Source organism: Lutra lutra, chromosome 8 (genome assembly GCF_902655055.1).
Source record: "Lutra lutra chromosome 8, mLutLut1.2, whole genome shotgun sequence".
Taxonomy (NCBI): domain Eukaryota; kingdom Metazoa; phylum Chordata; class Mammalia; order Carnivora; family Mustelidae; genus Lutra; species Lutra lutra.
The window spans coordinates 83,241,061-83,260,931 of NC_062285.1; the positions used below are offsets into that span (position 1 = coordinate 83,241,061).

At 35.7% G+C, this 19,871-nt stretch overlaps 1 protein-coding gene across 1 annotated transcript in view; it reads right to left on the minus strand.

The window, feature by feature from the left end:
- Positions 1-1,106: 1,106 nt before the first annotated feature.
- The window catches only part of PIK3C2G (phosphatidylinositol-4-phosphate 3-kinase catalytic subunit type 2 gamma), a 353,953-nt gene continuing 335,188 nt past the window's right edge, over positions 1,107-19,871 (minus strand). The window contains exons 32-33 of the mRNA XM_047741193.1: positions 10,625-10,750; positions 1,107-1,440 (exon numbers count right to left, since the gene is read on the minus strand). Of these exons, the coding sequence (XP_047597149.1) occupies positions 1,288-1,440; positions 10,625-10,750 (279 nt within the window). The 3' untranslated portion in view covers positions 1,107-1,287. The remainder of the gene's footprint in view (positions 1,441-10,624; positions 10,751-19,871) is intronic.

The following is a 19,871-nucleotide window of genomic DNA, read 5'->3' on the forward strand; positions in this document are numbered from 1 at the left end:
ACAAGTTTGTTTTCCCTTCAGTGCAGTTGTCTGCACTGTCTCTCTGCCTGTTGTAGGCTGGCACTCAAATATTTTCAATGAATAAATTTACAGTCCCTTACATGTTTACTCATTATGTAGATGACCATATAGAAGAGCTTAAATTACTTTTTTATTCATTCACAGTGAAACATTGAAAAAAAGCAAAAATTGAACATTTTTTTCCTTAGTAATTTAAATGGCAGACACTAAAAAAGAACTCCTATTTGATTCTCTTAAAGAATGTGGCACAGTTCTTTGAGTTGTACCTACTTTGCAGGTAGAAATCTGTAAGACTGTCTACTCAGATCATGATGGGTATGAAAGTAGCTTCAGAAATAAAAGAAATTCTTGATGTGCAAAGAGAAGAGGTTTTGATCAGAGGGGAGAGTTTAACTGTAACATCTTAGAGTTAAGAGGTAATGAAATTTAAAATGTGATCATTCCTTTAGTTGGGTGAAATCCAGTGGTGATTAATTGATTGACATTGAAAACGGTAAGATACTACAAAGAAGTTTCTTCCAAAAATTTGATTTAAGAATTTTCAGGGGGCAGCTGGGTGGCTCAGTGGGGTTAGCCTCTGTCTTCGGCTCAGTTCATGATCTCAGGGTCCTGGGATCGAGCCCCACATGGGGCTCTCTGTTCAGCAGGGAGCCTGCTTCCCCCTCTCTCTCTGCCTGCCTCTCCGCCTACTTGTGATCTCTCTCTCTCTGTCAAATAAATAAATAAAATCTTTTAAAAAAATTTAGGCATTTATCCCCTGTTTTTTTCTGATAGAAAAGCTAGAGCTTATTAATTCCCTCAATAAATAGGAGTGTAAGTCAGTATACAGGTATATATTTAATTCAAGTTCAAAAATTTGTTACAGATATACTTAGGTCTTGAATTAATTGATGAGATTTATTTATTGCTGTATTTCTTGGAAACCACATTAACAGTGTTGCTATAACCATAGGTACACAATTAAAAAATGTGAACACATATTTGATTTAAAAGATGTATCAAAATTAAATGTTCTGTTATTATTTTACATATTGAATTTTATATAATAAATTTGTACTTTATTAAGGAGAAAAGATTCTAAGAAAATAATGAAACACAAGTAGAGAATATATAACTATAAAAGACTATTCTTATTTCTTTTTCTTGTGTCCTTGGTACACTAAGCTATCTTTGAAAACAAAAATGTCCTGCTCTTGTGATAGAGAGGCTTAAAAGTGGAAAAAAATATAAGTAGTTAATGAATAATGCATTAGTTGATAGAAATGGTCAAATTATACAGTTTCCTAGTGGGTACCATTTTTCTTCATTGAGAGGGACACTATAAAGTTGGATGTTAATTGCTCCCACAAATACGGTTTTGCTCTTCACAATAAGCATTAAGACATATCCTCGGAGCTCTGTGACTTCATCATACACCACCTGAAAACAGAGAGAATAATTAAAGTATAAATCAGATATGCTTAAATGCACCTTTAAAAGTATTACTTTTAATAAAAATATTTAGCTATTAATATCATTTAGCTTGGAACAGATAAGTTAATGTAGAATCTTTCATGTTGAACTCAAATTCTGGAAAGCTAAAGATTCTGCTAACATAATGGAGTTTAATGACAGAATATTTCTCTAAGAAGCTTAGAACTTATTCTGATTCCATTAATAATTGTCCATCCCAAATTTAATATGACTGTAAATTATTCTCTAAGAAGAAATTTAAGTACCTATCATCTTTTAACTGTCCTTGGATTTATTGTGCAACATGGAGCCTTGAACACTTTCTTTCTTTGCTGAAGACTAATTAGGAGAGCAGACCAATCTCCATGATTTCCTTGTGTTAATTTAGTGCAGTATAACAGTATTTTTATTTATACATGAAGAATTCATTCTATGCTTAATTTATTTAAAATGGTTTAATTTTTAATTATGAAAACACATGCTTATTAAATAAAATATGTATGAAACAAAAAAGAAAGGAAAATCTATATTTCCACCACTGGGAGATAATTATAGTTAACATTTCAGTGTGCTTTTTGTTTTACATATATAATTACTTTGTAAGAATCTGAACTGTAATTTTGCTGTATGTACAGTTTTGTGTCTTGCTCTTTTTCATTGCTAGTCATGTAACTAGTTTCTAAAAAGGGATCTGTTTAGCTGTGTTCTATAATATAAAGGAAGTAAGTCATGGGCATTACCATCAAGTGCCTACAGTAGTAAAGAAACTTCAAAAGTGTAGTACTACCAAGAAATTAGTTTCCCATCATGAAGGGGAGGGGACAGCTATGTATAAATCCAGCATGGTTGCCAGGGAAACTCCTTAAAACACATTTAAAAGAGGAGTTTCATATGCTGCTACAAACTTGCTTGCTGTTTATAGCCACGCTACAAGACAGAAAGCAGTGTTCTCTATATATGCAAAAAAAAAAGCAGAGGAATAACTTGAGAGGGAAGCCCTTTGAGTCAGTTTGGAGGCCTCCTCAGTGTGTATGGATATGGTTTCTGATCCACTGCATTGCATTTGTTTACCATTTAAGAACTCACAACGTTACCAGTGGAATTCCATTCAAGATCAATCTGAGAGCTCTTCTGAACAAGGACTTACTTAGGAAGTAAATAACAATTCAGTCAAGGGATATGAGATGCAATATACTATGTTAATCCAGTTTACCCTGCTTCATGTGACAGCTCCTGGCTCCCTCCTCTTCTAAAATCCTACTCTCATTCTAGACACGAGATTATCTTTTAAGTTTCTTAGGACTAGGGATTGAAATTATTCCATTCCATTTATTGAGTTCCCCTGGGATAGTAAGGGATTTTAAGGGCTACCTTAAAAATCTCAAAACCCTACCGCTTTAATTCATCTTCTTTAATAGCAGTGGGATGCCCAGTGTGACTCTGTGAGCCATGTCTCCTCCTGGACTCTTATCTTTCCAAGTCTTCAGAGTAAGTTCCTTTTCCTTTTCTCTACAGCGGCTATTTTGAACTGTCTAAACTGTCCTCCATTTTCCTCCCCACAACACTTTCAGCAGACAAAGTCATTTATTTTACAGAGCAAATAGATGAAGGGGTCCTCAAAGTGTTACTGTACATGAAGTAGAAAAATGGTATAACTCTAGGCATTAGTGTTTTGTGAAAGTCTGGTTTAAGAACTGTGAATCATATAAATAAGCTCTAAGGATATAAATTTCTATGACACTTAATTTATACTTATTTCAATCTATTGTCAACTATATGTTTTCTCATTTACATAATGGTGATAATAATATTTGCCTTTTAGCATTGTGGGGAAGAATAAGTGAGATAATGAATGTAAGCCTTACTACAAAGCCTGGCACATACTGAACACTAATAAATTATACTAAAAAAAAAATCCATCAAATACACAAAGAACAGCTGTTTCTTGGTATTTTGCATTAGTTGACTGGAGGAAAGAGTTCCATTCAGAGTTGAATCTCCCTGGTATTTAGCAAGCTGAAATTCTCAAGAAATTACTTGAAGAATTAACTGCCTTTCTGGTTAAAATACAAACATTTGAACTCCAGAGGTTATATTAACTTATGGATTTCTTTCCCTGTGTTTCATTATGCAAAAATTATTTTCTTAGAAGTAACAAGTTTTTTAAATATGTAATTATTGCGCATCATAGGTGATATATATCTATTTTAATTGCTTTACTGAATCCATAACACCATTAAAAAGATTAGTACTCCTCTTGTGATGAGGACCAGGTGATGTATAAAAGTGTTGAATCACTGTATTGTACACCTGAAGCTAATACTACTTTGCATGTTAACTAACTGGAATTTATTTATTTATTTTTTTATTTAAAGAGATTTTATTTATTTATTTGACAGAGATCACAAGTAGCAGAGGCAGGCAGAGGGAGAGAGAGGGGGAAGCAGGCTCCCTGCCGAGCAGAGAGCCCGATGTGGGGCTCGATCCTAGGACCCTGGGGTCATGACCTGAGCCGAAGGCAGAGGCTTTAACCCACTGAGCCACCCAGGCACCCAACTAACTGGAATTTAAATGAAAACTTAGACATAAATAAGAAAGGAAAAAAAATCACTCTTTTCTTACTGTGTAATGAATAATTAGTGGGTAATGCTAACAAAGTGCACAAAGTCTTTGAGACTTTTTCACCAAATATTTTAAAATGTATTCTTTTTTCACATGAATGGAACCAAAATGCACAGCTTTTTCAATTTCACTTCAAAATGCTTTTTACCCATAGGCATGCACCAAGTCTTCAATGCCTTCCGACAAATATGGAATTTGTAGGTTTGAAATTATTACATCAAAAGGAAAAACTTTGTTTAGGGTAATTAATATCTGGTAACTTGTATACAAGCATTCACTGCATGTTATTTGACATGAGGGTATAGTAAATAATTCTACAGTGTATTTAGACATCAGTGGAAGAACAATAACATGGAAACTGAAACATGTCTAGTGCTGGGGGGAAGGGAAGTGAGGAGGCAGGATAATGAAAAGGAGAGTTCAAAATAAGTGAGAATGGGAGAACTCTGTGGGTGGAGAGAGGGAAGGACAACTGCATAACTCAGTGGGGTCAAAATGGGTTTTGGACTCTGGCAGTTCTGGACTTGAAAACTAGTTGCTTGACCCTGATTGAAATGTTTGGCATCAGGATCTCAATGTCTTCACTTACAAATAGAATTTTCCTCATGTTATGAATATCAAATGAGAGAATGATACAGATAACATTGGCTATGGCTTGCTGAATACACCATATACTTGTGCTCTTAGATAATCATGCACATTCTGCAAGATGCTATAAGGCATGTCAAACACAGAGAATGCTCCTGTTCTAGTGTCTTTTCTAATTTCTTCTTTTTATTTTATAAGAGAATAATATTTAAGAAAGGAATACAATGTAAAAAATAAGTGAACTCTAACAATATAATTCTGTTATAAAGTAGAATCTGTATTTCTAAAGAATCATTGAAAAAAAATGATGGTTTTTAACCAGATGCCAAAGATAATAGAGTGGGAAGCGCAATGGCATTGGAGCCAGAGTCCCCGCTCTGCTTCTTACAAGCCCTAGGCAGTGTTGTGAGCATTCCTACTGCCAATCCACCCCTGCAGCCCAGTCATGTCTACAACAGGGATTTGTATATGATAGGGGTTTTCAGGGAGACTGCTGACAAAGTCTGTTGGGAATCACTCTGGGAAGTGTCAAATAGACAAGCTTGGCTCTGTATCAAAAAAGTTTAGCATCTGAAGAGTGGATATGAAAGGAACCCTTGGCAGTGTCCCTGACTCGCAGGCTTTCTCAGTCTGGGTATTAGGGAGAGAGAGAGAGCTCTTAATAAAAATGGAAAGAATTATTCTCATGAAAAGCTTCGTAAGACATTGGTGATGCAATGTAATATGTCCTTTGTATTCCTTTAAGAGATTTATATAAAAAGAAGAGTGAGGTCATTCTCTCCTACTTCCCAGAACATTGGACTACTTTGGCAGTTTGAGAAATCCCAGTCATACCGAGTGGCTGGGACAGCACTGCTCAGGAAGCAAAGCTGGGGAGAAGTGAAAAATAAGGGGGATGTCATGTGAAATTTACTGGGCTTCCTAGAAAACACATATACATTGTTGGTGAGGGTGCTCTGGAATAATTGAGGGATTTGGCATAGAGATGAAACCTATATCCTCGCATTTCTTATAAGTAGAGATTCTTGTTGTATTGATAGGAATCCAGAACATAATGGGAGAAAAATGAAAATAGTTTTTTTTTTTTCTCATGGCTTTCTAAATTCAACCAGCTTCCCCACCAAACTTGTTTATATGATGATAATTACTACTAAAAATAGTCACTTATCTGCATATTAACTCACATTTCCACTCATTTGGGTTATGTATAAATTGAAGTGTATTAAGCATGGACTATGGACTATTGTTTTTGAAGCAATTTTTGAAAGTGTTCAAAGTATAAACAGTGTGTGTCCAAGCTACAAGTGTTGGTTGATGAAGAAAGTATTGCAGTGATTTCTGATCAATGGCCCATGAATGCTGGAGGAGCTAGTGTTACTGCAAGTTGTTAGAAAACTTATGGATACAATAAGCATTATAAAATAATCTCCAAGCATGTGTATTTGCCAATTTTTCTTAAATAACACATATAGCCTGAAATAAATAAAATACCAGTTTACTTAAACTCTTGAATTGCTAGTGGCTTTTCGTCATTAGGACCACCCTGAGATTACAAATGATGAAGCACAACATTAAGTCTGGAGAAATTTCTTGATATTGATGTAGGGGGTCTTGTACTCAAAACATATGGAAGCTAATGATATACTACTGGGAGGGTATATCTCTAGCTAGTGACATCATGAAAATAATAAAATGTCAAAATATCTTTCCTTACTAAATTATATGTGTATATATATGCATATATATAATTTTACATTTTTTTTAAAGATTTTATTTATTTATTTGAGAGAGAGAGAGCGAGAGAGAGCATGAGAGGGGAGGGTCAGAGGGAGAAACAGACTCCCTACTGAGCAGAGAGCCTGATGTGGGACTTGATTCCAGTACTCTGAGATCATGACCTGAGTCAAAGGCAGTTGCTTAACCAGCCGAGCCACCCAGGCACCCTAATTTTACATTTTTACATATGCATATGAAGCATCACTTATAAAACTACCCCAAATATTTAATTCACACATCTTTTTAGAAACAACTAAGTTTTAAAGATACTAAGAAGATAAGGTATTTTCCTCATCCTCAAGAAATTTACAATTTACTAGAAGAAAAAAGCATGTAGGACTAAGTATAAGATGGTTTAGTGTGATGTAAGAGTTGAGGAGGAAAGAGTGGTTCACAAAGTCCACATCTGAGGTAAGCTTTAAAGTTGGCACAGAAGAACAGAAAGGTGAAGGGCATGAGTTCCATCTCAGAGGTCATAGGGACTATTCAGGGGATGACAAGCTGTCTTATGTGACTTGAGAATATGATTAGGTGTGAGGAAATAAAAGGTCATGATGACACAAATATTCCTGACTTTTTTTTTTTAAGATTTTATTTATTTATTTGACAGACAGAGATCACAAGTAGGTAGAGAGGCAGGCAGAGAGAGGGGGGGGAAGCAGGCTCCCCGCTGAGCAGAGAGCCTAACGCAGGGGCTGGATTCCAGGACCCTGGGATCACAACCCGAGCTGAAGGCAGAGGCCCCAACCCACTGAACCACCCAGGCACTCCCCTGACTTATTTTTGACAAAGGTACAAGAGACATTCATTGCATTGCTTTTTCAATAAATAGTTCTGTAGTAATTGGCATTCACAGGTTAAAAGAAAAAAAGTGAACTCCAACCTAAACTTCACATTTTATTAAAAAATTAACTCAAAATGGATAATGAGCTTAAATATAAAATTGTAAAACTATAAAACATTTAGAAAAACTATAAGAGAAAATCTTTAGGACTTTGTGCAGGGTGAAGAGTTCTTAGACTTATAGTCTATAAAAGTAAAAATGGATAAATTATACAAAATCAAAATTAAAAACTTTTAATTTGAAAGACCCTGAGAAGGGAATGAAAAGACAAGCTACAGATAGGTGGAAAGTATTTGTAAACCACTTATCTGACAAAGGACTACTGTCCATAACATACAAAGAACTCTCAAAACTCAGCAGTTAAAATGCAAACTATCCAATTAGCAAATGAGCAAAGACATGAAGAGGCATTTCACCAAAGAGGATGGTAAAAAAAAACATGACCAGAAGTTCAGATCATTAGTTATTTGGTAAATGCAAATTAAAACCACAATGAGGTATCAGTCTATACCTGTCAAAAGAACTAAATAATTGTAATAATAACAAATTTGTTACAAATAATAACAAATAACAAACAAATAATATCAAATGATAACAAAAATAACAAATACTAAATAATTACAAATGGCAAAGATTTATAGAAAATAGATACATTGCTGGTGGGAGGTAAATTGGTTTAGAAAAAGAGTATGGCAATTTTTTTTTAATAAAACTGCCATATATTCCAGTAATTACATCTTGAGCATTTATATTAGAGAAATTACAACTTATGTTTACACAGAAATCTATATATCACTGTTCACAACAGCTTTGTTTGCAATAGGCCAAGCCAGAAATAACCCAGATGTCCTTTAATAGGTGAACAGTTAAAGGAAATGTCAGACTTCCATACCACAACTATGATTCAGTAGTGGAAAAAAACAAGCTATTGATACAGGCACCTTCTTGGATGGATTGTGGGGAGTTATGGTGAGTGAAAAAAGCCAATCTCAAAATGTTACACACTGTATGATTCCATTTATATAACATTTGAAATGACAAAATTATAAAGATGGAGAACAGAGTACTAGTAGCCAGTGATTGGGAATGGAGTGGGCATTAGAGGGTGGGAAGTGTCTGTGGCTATAAAAGGATAGCACCAGGTATCTTTGTGATGGAACTCTTCTGTACCAAGACTGTGGTGATGGTCACACAAATCTACTCACATGATATAAATGCACAGAACTAACAGGATTAAAATAAATAATGCATAGAACCAAATACACAGGAACACGTAAAACTAATGAAATCTCATTAAGGCCAGTGAATTGCACCAACGTCAATTTCCAGGTTGTCATATTGTACTGTAGTCAAACAAGATGTTACCATTGAGGGAAAGTAGCTAAAGGTTGTTTGAATTCTCTGTGTATTATTGCTTCCAACTGCATATGACTCTACAAGGATCTCAAAACAATTTTTTTTTAAATATATGAAGATGGTATGAGCCAAGAGACAACTTAGGAACGCTACCGGGTCACATTTTAAGGGCTATCATTGTCACATTTAGTATTCTGTACATTATCCAGTAGGCAGTGAGGAGTCTTTGGGAAAAAAAAAATTAAATAGTAGATAAATAAATATGACTGGTTTTTGAAAGACATCTTAGATAGAAATATGAATTGTTCAACTGAGAAACACAAGAGGCAGATAGGAGGCTATTGTATAATAGCCAAAGTCACAGCGATGGGGCAGACAGAAGGTGATGGATTCAAGAGGCAGGTGGCTGCACACGTGACAAAGTGTTAAGCTGACAAAACTTGGTGATTAGTTGGAAAAATTAGTGAGAGAGAGGGTGGTGTCATTAGAACATATCTTTTGAGATGGCAAATAGAGGAGGGAAGCCTGGTTTAAAAGTGTCTAGGAGACATTCTGAAGGATCGCTCTTTAGTAACACTCAGAAGTGCAGGACAGAAGGTTAGGACAGAAGCCAGGGTTGGAGGAATAAATTCAGATGCAACCTACACAGAGGTGTAAAAATGAAAATTTGTAGGTATATAAGATAATTTCGAGAGACAATATATCATGAGGAAAAGGATAGATTGTGGAACTCCAGCAAACAACAATATTTTTCGGAAGAAGAGGGGCAATGAAGGCAATTGAGTGAGCGGTCAGAGAAGATGGAAGGGAGCTTTAAGAGAAGATAAGACTCGAGCAAAAAGGAGGTGTCAGAAAGAGGGGGCACCCAGCAACGCAGCTGTGTAACTGTTCAGGAGAGTAGAGGGCTCATTAGATTAAGCCATTAGCAGTCACGGGTGTCATTCTAAGAAAGTGGCATCAATGAGGTTCAGAATCCACATTGCAAAGGACTGAAGGATGAAAAGGAAGCAATGAAGTGAGAGCAGGAAATGTAAGTCACTTTTGCAAGTGCTTTTTTTTTTTAAGATTTTTTATTTGTTAATTTGAGACAGAGAGATAGGGATAGGGACAGATATCAAGAGCAAGCGGGGAGGAGAAGGAGAAGCAGGCTCCCCACTGAGCAGAGAGCCCCATGCTAGGCTCCATCCCAGGAGAACTGAGTTTAACCAACTGGACCACTTCGGCATCCCAAGTTTTGCAAAAGTTTGGGTGTGATAGGGAAGGAAAGAAAATATGGATGCTTTAGAAAGGCTGAGTTGAGGAGGGTTTTTTTTGTTTGTTTGTTTTTTGTTTTTTATGATTTCTGACCTGAGGATCCAGTGGATGAGACAGCCTTCAGAACGGCAAACAATCATCTGAGCAAGGTAAAGAAGAAATGGGAAGGGATGGAATCAAGAGAATAAATACAGGGTTTGCCTCAGAAAGGAGTATGGGATTGGATATTTAAATTGTGAAATACAAATGAATTAGAGAACTATATATAAGTTAATTTAATTTGTGCTTTGTACTTGTTTATTTTCTTTTGTTTTTCAAAGGAGATTTTATGAAGTTTTTTGTTATACACAGGATAGACTATGATAAAATTATTCAGTAAGGAAGACCAGGTAAAAGAAAATAAGGTTAGAGAAAATAAGATGAAGTCAGGGATAATGTTAAGGAGAAAAAAAAAAAAAAGCCATCTTGGGCTCTTGCTGGAGGCACGCCACAATTTGAAAATTGGTTCATAAGCGCTCTGAAAGCAGAATCTGTATTTTCCAGTTCCCATAGCATGTAGAACAGTGATCAGCACATAGTGGCTATATTGCAAAATGTCTTCCCTTCATGGAATAATGCTGCCAATTACTGCAAATTTTCCATATTTGGTTGTTAAACTAAAAAATGTAAGAAAAATACAAAGGGACTGGACAAGAGATGAGTCATACTCACAATTTCGTTATAAGTGGGGTCAGTACATTTTGGAACAGATTTTGTTTTCCTCCTACGAACTTCACTGGGATATGGTAAAAGATAAAATTCAACGTGTGCACTGGGCGCAGAGCCATCTGGGAGATGCTGCAAAGGAAAATGTTTATAAATATTAATGCATGTTGCTATCAAAGAAAACAAATACATAGCTACTAAATATCGAGACCAAAGGCAGGATCAAAATTTATTACAGTACTGTTTATCAGAAAATAAGAGAACAATCAAAAGAAATACATCATCCCTCAAAAATATTCCCAAAGCACAGTGTAAAAGAGTAAAATTGTCCATGTTAAATTAAGTGTTGTGTCAGAGAACTATATTTAAAAGCCTATTCAATATAATTTACTTTAGTTTTTTACAGTAAAAAGTACATTTGCATTTTTGACAGAAATGGTCAAAAGATGAATATAAGCCACAGGCAGAGGCAGGAATTAAGTGCCTCAGGATACTGTCCACCACTTATAACTAAAAAGGTGCAAGTTTAACACATAAAATAAAATGTAGCATTTAACGATATGTATATGTATATTAGATAATATCACATTTAAGGCAAAATTTAATTAGAATATCAGATGAAGAGACTTGCAACTTTAATATACTTATGAGATTTTAAGGTAGTTAGGAAAATTTTATTTTCTAAATTACCCTAAAATATATTGGATAATCCTTCTCAAACTATGTTCTATGGAGCTTCCAAAGTTACCTAAAATGCTGCCCGATGGGTAAATGTCAAATGGCTAGAACTTCGGAGCCCCTTTCCCCAGCTTGTCCTAACTGACCTCCAAACTACCTCCCATCCCGGATTCTCCATTCTGGCTTCAGAACTTCTCACTTCCTTTTCCACCTTTCCTTATTATGGATTTCTTTCTCTCTCTCTTTCTTTAAAGATTTTATTTATTTATTTGACACAGAGAGAGAGAGCACAAGCTGGGGGTGGGCGTGGAAGGAGCAGAGAGCTTGATTCGGCTCGATCCCAGGACCCTGGGATCATGACCTGAGCCAAAGGCAGAGGCTTAACCCACTGAGCCACCCAGGCACCACTGGATATTTTAATTTCTTAATATTCATTTGAGGAATAAGCCCGCTGTTTCAAAAATCTGAAAGCCACTGCACTTCAAAGAAATGTGTTTTACCCTTGGGCATCTTGACTAAACAGAGAGCAAATCATACTAACACTCTGAATATCTAGTTTGATAAAAAGAGAAATGTTTATGGGGTGCCTGGGTGGCTCAGTCCGTTGGGTGGCTGCCTTCGGCTTGGGTCATGGTCCTGGGGTCCTGGGATCGGGACCCGTGTCGGGCTCCCTGCTTGGCAGGGAGCCTGCTTCTCCTTCTCCCTCTGACTGCTGCTCTGCCTACTTGTGATCTCTACCTCTGTGTCAAACAAATAAAACCTTTAATAAAAAAAGATAAATGTTTGTGTAATTTATATTTAAAGAGGAGGATTTAAAAGTCAAATTTGAGGAATTTAATGTTTATTTTGTTGACTATATTCTAACCATTAAATTGGTAATTTTCAACAAATACATTCCAGTCTTCTGAATCACAGTGACATTTACATGTGAACATCCAGTGACACCCCCAATGTCACTAGCTTTAATTTTGTATCTTTCTTTAGCACTCAAAAAAGCATAGTGGAAAATAAGAAAATACGATGATTACTCACAAATTAAGTACAGTACATCTGGACACATCATATGTCAAAATGCTAAGATTGTCGAAACTGCTGCTATAGAGTTCAAGTTCTCCTGCCCCACCTGAAACTCTCCTCCAGGACAAAATGCTCAGTGTCTCAAATGTATCAATGGCCTAATGGAATCTCAGTGTTGAATAAAGACATTGCTATTAATATTTGAGAGAGTGCTTTTGTTTTGTTTGATCTGGTTTAGTTTGGCTTGGAGAGAAGGATGAAGGGAATGTAATGTTTTGCTCTGTGTAATTCTCTCTTGTCTGCCATGGTATTGACGATACCATCCCTATCATCATTATATGCTCCAACTTAGTGGTTAAAATCATGGTTCTGAAAGTGGACTTTTTAATTGCAGTCTGGGCCCCCAAATTTGCCAGCTATGTGACTTTTGGCAGGTATCCTAACTTTGCAGTGGATCTGTTTCCTAACCTATAAAGGAGGATAAAGGGTATATGCCTCACGGCATTCAAAAGATTAAATGAACCATGTAATGTGAGGACGACACGTGAAATAGAGTAAGGCTTAATAAATGTTTGGTATTATTTTTATTTTCTGTAAATTAAAGTTAAACATAAATACACTATATACACTGATTGGACAAGATACCCTAAGGTACTATGACATTTATGAGCAAAGTCTCTTAACCTTGGCACTATCAACATTTGGTGCCACAGAATCCTTTGCTGTAGGGGGCCATTCTACACAATGCAAATATTTCAATAGCATCACGGGCTTCTCCCCACCAGATTACAATAGCGACATCTTCCCAGTCGTGACAACCAAAAGTGTCTCCATACATTGCTAACTGTCATTTGGGGGACAAAATTAATCCCAATTGAGAACCATTTAGATGACTCCCAAATAAAGAATCTCCAGTTCAACCTTTGAATCTCAACCTAGTGACCTGTGACTATTTCACCTGAATATCTTCTTGGCACCCTTATATAAAATAACCAAAATCTATCTTCTAGCCTTCCTTACCCCTCCAAAACAAATTTTTCCAAGCTGTTCAAACTATATTAAAATCATACTATTCGTTTTGTCTGGTGTCTCCCTTATCACTGATTTTCAAATCCAAGTGTGTACCGAGATCAAAATCCTGTTTCCCCCAGTTCATCTGCCACCACAGATCTTCTTTTCCTAACATGTTGCAACTGGATTTTAATAACTTTTTATGCCCTCGTCTTCCCAATTCTTTCCTTCCTTCATTCCATAGGTCACTGTTGTACTTAATCTTCCTATAAAGCTACTTTGATCATGTCACTTTCCCCACTGCCTAAAGAATAAAATTCCAATCACAGACGGAGAAAGACATTTTGCATACCAGCCTTCACCAAGCATTTAGCAACTAAAGTTTTAGGTTTCTGTTTCCAAGTTGATGTCCTTGACAAGGTCCTTGAATATCCTGGAGTTTTTAGAATAATAGAGCATCCCAGGTTTCAATTCAAAATCAGGGGTGCATTAGATCTGAGCAGCAGTAGGCTTAGTCTGTCCTTAATAGCTTTCAATGCAGACATTGATTTCTCAGGTCTTTCAGAGATTCTCTTTTTGTTTTGTTTTGCTTTTTCCAAAGCAGCTGTCTTATCAATGTTAGTTTTTTCTTCCTTACTTTTACCATATCCTGTTTCTTAAAGATCACAGCTTATTATAAAAAACTGTCTTCTTGTCAATACTTCTCCTATCATCCTTTGCCCTTTTGTTCATGTGAATAAAATTTAACTTTAAAGTGATTAAATAACCTGTACTTGTCTAAATGTCTTAACCTAGGATTTCTACTTCGGTTGCATTTTGACCTTCACAAAGATTTAACGCTTTCACCTGTGGAGTCAGTACGGCTTGGAGCTACTGAGTTCTTCGCCTGCGTTTAGTCTAAACAATAAGTTTCCTTGTGTTAGCCAGAGGGTTTTCTTACTCACAGTCACACAGCGCTACTACTTTCTTCTAGAATTCTGGCTAACATTTTTACTGTGCTCAGAAGACGACGTGAAGTCATCCATACTTCATTTTTGTTACTCATCCTTACTCTGAATTCTATATATCCTAGATTTTCTGTTAAAATATTTCTCATTTTTTATATTTCTAGAAGTTTTACATATGCTAGCTCCCTTATGAGCCTAGAAATAATTTAAAAGGAAAATCCATGTCTTGATGTTTCCCACTTCCCTCCCCTCACATTTCCTTTGGGCTTTGCTCCATTGGTGACTCACTGCCCTGTTACCCTACCCCCACCTTCAGTTCCTTCGTCCTAATCTTTCAGTGAGTCTCTGGATCTCCAAGGAAAAATTTAAAATCCTCCCTCGAGACTCAGCTTCCTTTTTCCTTATTCTTTTCTTTCCTTTCCTAGTCCTGCCTTTCTTTCACAGCATTCCTTTCTTTCCTAGAAATCCTGTTTCTGACACAGTGCTTGGCATTCCATGAATACTAAATAAATAGTTACCAAATGACTGGATGGATGACCTATATATTTACAGCATATAGCTCTTTGAAAGCACTCCATAGTAATTTGTTGAATCGTTATTTATAATGCAATATAACAAGCAGAAATGTTCCTAACTTCCTAAGGTGAAAGTGGATGTGTCTTGGGGTCTGTTCCTGAGGTCTGCCCTGGGCGTTTATCCTGAGCACTTGCTGTCTGACAGCATCTCTCCACAGATAGAACCTATTTTCATACGCACTTCGTTGGGTTTCATGGCTGATCAGCGGTATTTGGGTTGAGGTCGGCTTGTTATGTCTGACATCTCAATAGTCCACTTCTAAAACTTTGATTTTATCTCATCTCTCTGATACTAAACAATTAGATGCTTACTTCCTTTCTTTAGCCCTTTTTGCTTACAACTGGAGCTAGACTGGGTTTGTAACGTAATTGCTTGTAATCAGTCTCAGAATGAATCCTTGGGGCCATCCTTATGTTCCCCTGAAGACCTGGTCTCTGATTGCTGTTCTCCTTTCCTGACACCTTGTCCAGTCTTCTGTGATAGTCCTCCCCACCTCTCTGGACTATCTCCACTTAATTCCTTTAAAAAAAAAAATTCCTTAACAATAAGTATAACAGGCTATTTAAATCTCCTTCTAGGAGCTAGCAATGATCTGACAATTTCTTGGAGGCCTAATAGATGGTGGAGTGTGAACTAAGGTAATTTTTTTGTTCCCATACCTTCGGTTAACCTTATGCAGTTTCCCCACTCTGTGCGCCCCTTTTGTGGAGAACATGAAAGAAACAGAAACAAGTACATTCAATTTAATTAGAGACGAGACGCTGGTGACCTTTGGGTGGAGGCAAGGTTCTGGATCTACATTTGCACCAAGCATTCCCTACAGAGGAAATAAATATGTCTCATACATATGTGCTATATTTTTTCAAGTATATGTAGGTGCTTTTGATTACACGATTTTAATATTTTAAAAGCACGAACCAAATTTATAGTAGTTTAAAATTTGTTTTCTACTTTTTAAAGCCATCAGATTTTTAGAAAAAATTTTTCAAGCTTAGAAAGAGGTCCCTCTAACTGAAAGGGTTGGAAATGAAGGCCTTACCATATTCTTAACATTACTGATGCAGGCACTTCTTTTTCAACTAAGAGTGAAATATAGGAGATTCTTACTTTGGCTATTGTTTTGGGTATACAAATTAAAATGCATATATGTATCCTACTAAACCATTATTCACAATGCTGACTTCTTAATGGTATTGTTTTAGGTGTATAAATAATTAAATATGCTAATTTCTGCCTTCCTTTCTTGCCCCACTTTGCATATAGCATTTCAATGCACTTCTGTCATTTTCATGGTCAATGAATAAAACTATATTGAAAAAATGGTAAATTTACCAAAATTAAGAAAAGAAGAGTAAGCAGTAGTATGTTGCTATAAAAACAAAGCACAATGTAAACTGTTTATAAAGTAAATAAAACCATTTCACATTGCAGGGTAGGCCAACAACCCTTTAGTATTTTCATGAGTTTATGAAAAAGATACTAATTTTTCATATACAGTAGTAGTAATAATAGCTATCACATAATGAGTATCTATCTATTCAAAGCACTCTCTTAAAATAACACTTGAGCCAGTATTACTGTCTTTATTTTATTGAAAAGGTTTTACTACAACTTGTGCTCTTAACCACTACCTTTTATTGACCCTCTACAAAGAATGCAAAGGAAACCATCAGATTCAAATTAAGAGCATTTCTAGATCAAGTTTTATCAGAAATGTGATGAAGATAGATGGTTTAAAAATAACTTCTGTAGATTAATTCAAAGCTTAATTGTATTTAATGGGTTCTTACCTTTTTGATGAATAATTTATGAGAATTCCCCATCAAGTTTTTTTTTTTTTTTAACTTAAATGTTTCCAATCATATGATAAGATAGGCTTTGGTAGAAATGAACAGCCGATGATTAAAATATGATAGTGCTATCAAAACTTGAGGTCTATGTCAGAAACAAAATAACAATAAAGAAGTGTTTTCCTCATCTATTTGCCTGCCAAATTGCAGTTCTGAAACTCAGGCTAGCTACCACAAAGAGGGTCTTTTTATAAAATGAAAATGTACAATAAAAGTACAGGAGTACAAGAAAAATGCCTGTGATACATAGTTTGCTCAGTGCTGCCGTTATAGAAATGGTGGAATGATCTTTCCAACCTTTCTGTGTGTGTTTGTTAATACAGAATGGGATGATTTCAGGTCCTCATGAATTAAATTAGGATAGTCTTCTGCTTCATTTCACACCAATTAAGCCCTTAATTGAATTCTTGTCACTAATAGGTGATTTTCAGTAACTTTTTAATAAAAACAATCAATTCAAAAATCACACCACTGTGTGTCTAACACTTTGGATGATCTATGAGAGGTCACAAAAGAGTTGATGAAACCATTTATACTTTCAAAGAAATAACAAACTCATGGGCATAATCTTCTTATTATATACATATTAAAAATTTTTAAACCTCAACTTGATGCAGCTAACAACTAGATAGAAGTCACAGTCTAATAGAGTGAATTCTTATTTTCTGACTCAATACATAGGAATTGAATTACTTCTAAAAATCCAGAGTTTTAATTAGAGCTCCAGATTTTGCTACTGAATTGTCTTGTGAAATTTGACAAGCTTTTCCATTTCTCAATCTTAATAACATTTACAAAGTAAAGTTTTAAACCTCATTTATTTTTTACAATCTACTCAATAGATAACCTGAAGAACTGTTTATGAGTTAAGTGTAATTAAACTTTTTTTTGCAACTGCACTGAACCACTCTAAATGATTTCAAATCCTCTCTTATCTTCTCTCCCCAAATGCTAAGAAAACTGTACAAATAAGAGACATACTACATTTTATTAATGATTATTGAGAAATTATGAAGAACAAATGAAATACTGAAAGATTAGATTTATGGTGTTGTTATACTTGATAGTATTAGAGATTTGTTTGCAAAAAAAACCCAGAAACTAGTAATTCAGAGGTGAAGTATGAGTTTTCTACCTATATACTTCAAATACTTGCCTTCTTCCCTACTAAACATTTTTATCATGATTTAGATAAAGATACAGATACGTGATGTATAGCTGTCAATAATCTGAGTGCTACGGCCAATATGCTTGAACGTATAATTAGGACTGAGATGGGAAGAGTTGGAACGATGAACCATATCTAACAAGGTTAGATACAATAGACTCATGTCAAGTTCTTTTGGGTCTGAAAAACTCATTCTGCAAATCCAGGATAAGAAATACTTGGCTTAGGAATAGCACTTGGGAAAACTTTAAAAAGTTGTATGTGATTATAGGTTCAATATCTCCATGACCAAGAGATTGCTAAGTACAACCTATAGTATGGCCATCTGCCTATCATCTCTCTATCTATCTATGTAACCTATCATCAATCTATCTATCTATCTCTCTATCTATTATCTAGCTATCTAATCTATCATCTATCATCTATGTGTATATTATCTATCTATATCAAATATACTTTAAATGTAAAGAGATGAAAAGTTAAAAGTAAAAGGATGTAAAAGATATACCATGCTAACATGAATCAAACAAAAACTGAAAAATTATATAAATATCTGACAAAGTATATTTGACAGCAAAAAATACTACCATGAATAAAGAAGTTCACTTTATAATGATAAAGGGGCCAATTAATCAAGAGGACATAATAATCTTAAATGTTCATATAACATAAAACAAATTCACAATTATAGTTAAAGATTTTAACATCCCTGTCTTAATAAATCATAGAACTGGCATACAGAAAATCAGTAAGGCTATAGAAGAAAAAAAATGAGGTGAAATGATGTTTTATAGGCAGCATATAATTGGGTCATGCTTTTTTTTTTTTTTTAATCTATCCAGCCACCCTATAGTTTTGTGTTTTTTTTTAAGATTTTATTTATTTATTTGACAGACAGAGAACACAAGTAGGCAGAGAGGCAGGCAGAGAGAGAGAGAGACAGAGAAGCAGGCTCTGCACGGAGCAGAGAGCCCGATGTGGGGCTCGATCCCAGGACACTGGGATCATGACCTGAGCCGAAGGCAGAGACTTTAACCCACTGAGCCACCCAGGCGCCCCCACTCTATACCTTTTGATTGAGAATTCAATCCACTTACATGTAGAGTAAATATTGATAGCTAAGGACTTCACTAATGTCATCTTATGGTTTTCTAGCTTTTTTTAGTTCCCTTGTCCTTTTCTTCCTCTCTTCCTGCCTTCTTTTATGAACTTTTTGATAATTTTTTTAGTGCTATATTTTGATTTCACTTCCCTTTATCCTTTGTGGATTTACTGCAGGTTTTTGCTTTGTGGTTATCATGGGGTTTACATAAAACATCTTAGGTATAGGGGTACTTGGGTGATGCAGTTGACTGGGAGTCTGACTCCTGGTTTCAGCTCAGGCTATGACCTCAGGGTGGTGGGACAGAGCCCTGTGCCCAGCTCAGGGGAGACTCTGCTTAAGACTTTCTCTCCCTCTCTCTCTGCCCCTCCCTGCCTCAAATAAATAAATCTTAAAAAAAAAAAAACTTATAATCTAGTTATGCTGATAAATTTATTGCAATCACATACAAAAACTCTATCCTGTATTCCTTCATCTTTTCTTATTGAAGTCACAATTCACCCCCTTTTTTTAATTTTAATTTTAATTTTTTAGACATATAATATATTTTTATCCCCAGGGGTACAGGTCTGTGAATCACCAGGTTTACACACTTCACAGCACTCACCATAGCACATACCCTCCCCAATGTCCATAACCCCACCCCCCTTCTCCCAACCCCTCTCCCCCCAGCAATCCTCAGTTTGTTTTGTGAGAGTTTGTCTCCCTCCCAATCCCATCTTGTTTCATTTATTCTTCTCCTACCCCCTTAAGCCCCCATGTTGCATCTGCACTTCCTCATATCAGGGAGATCATATGATAGTTGTCTTTCTCCTATTGACTTATTTCGCTAAGCATGATACCCTCTAGTTCCATCCACATCATCGCAAATGGCAAGATTTCATTTCTTTTGATGGCTGCATAG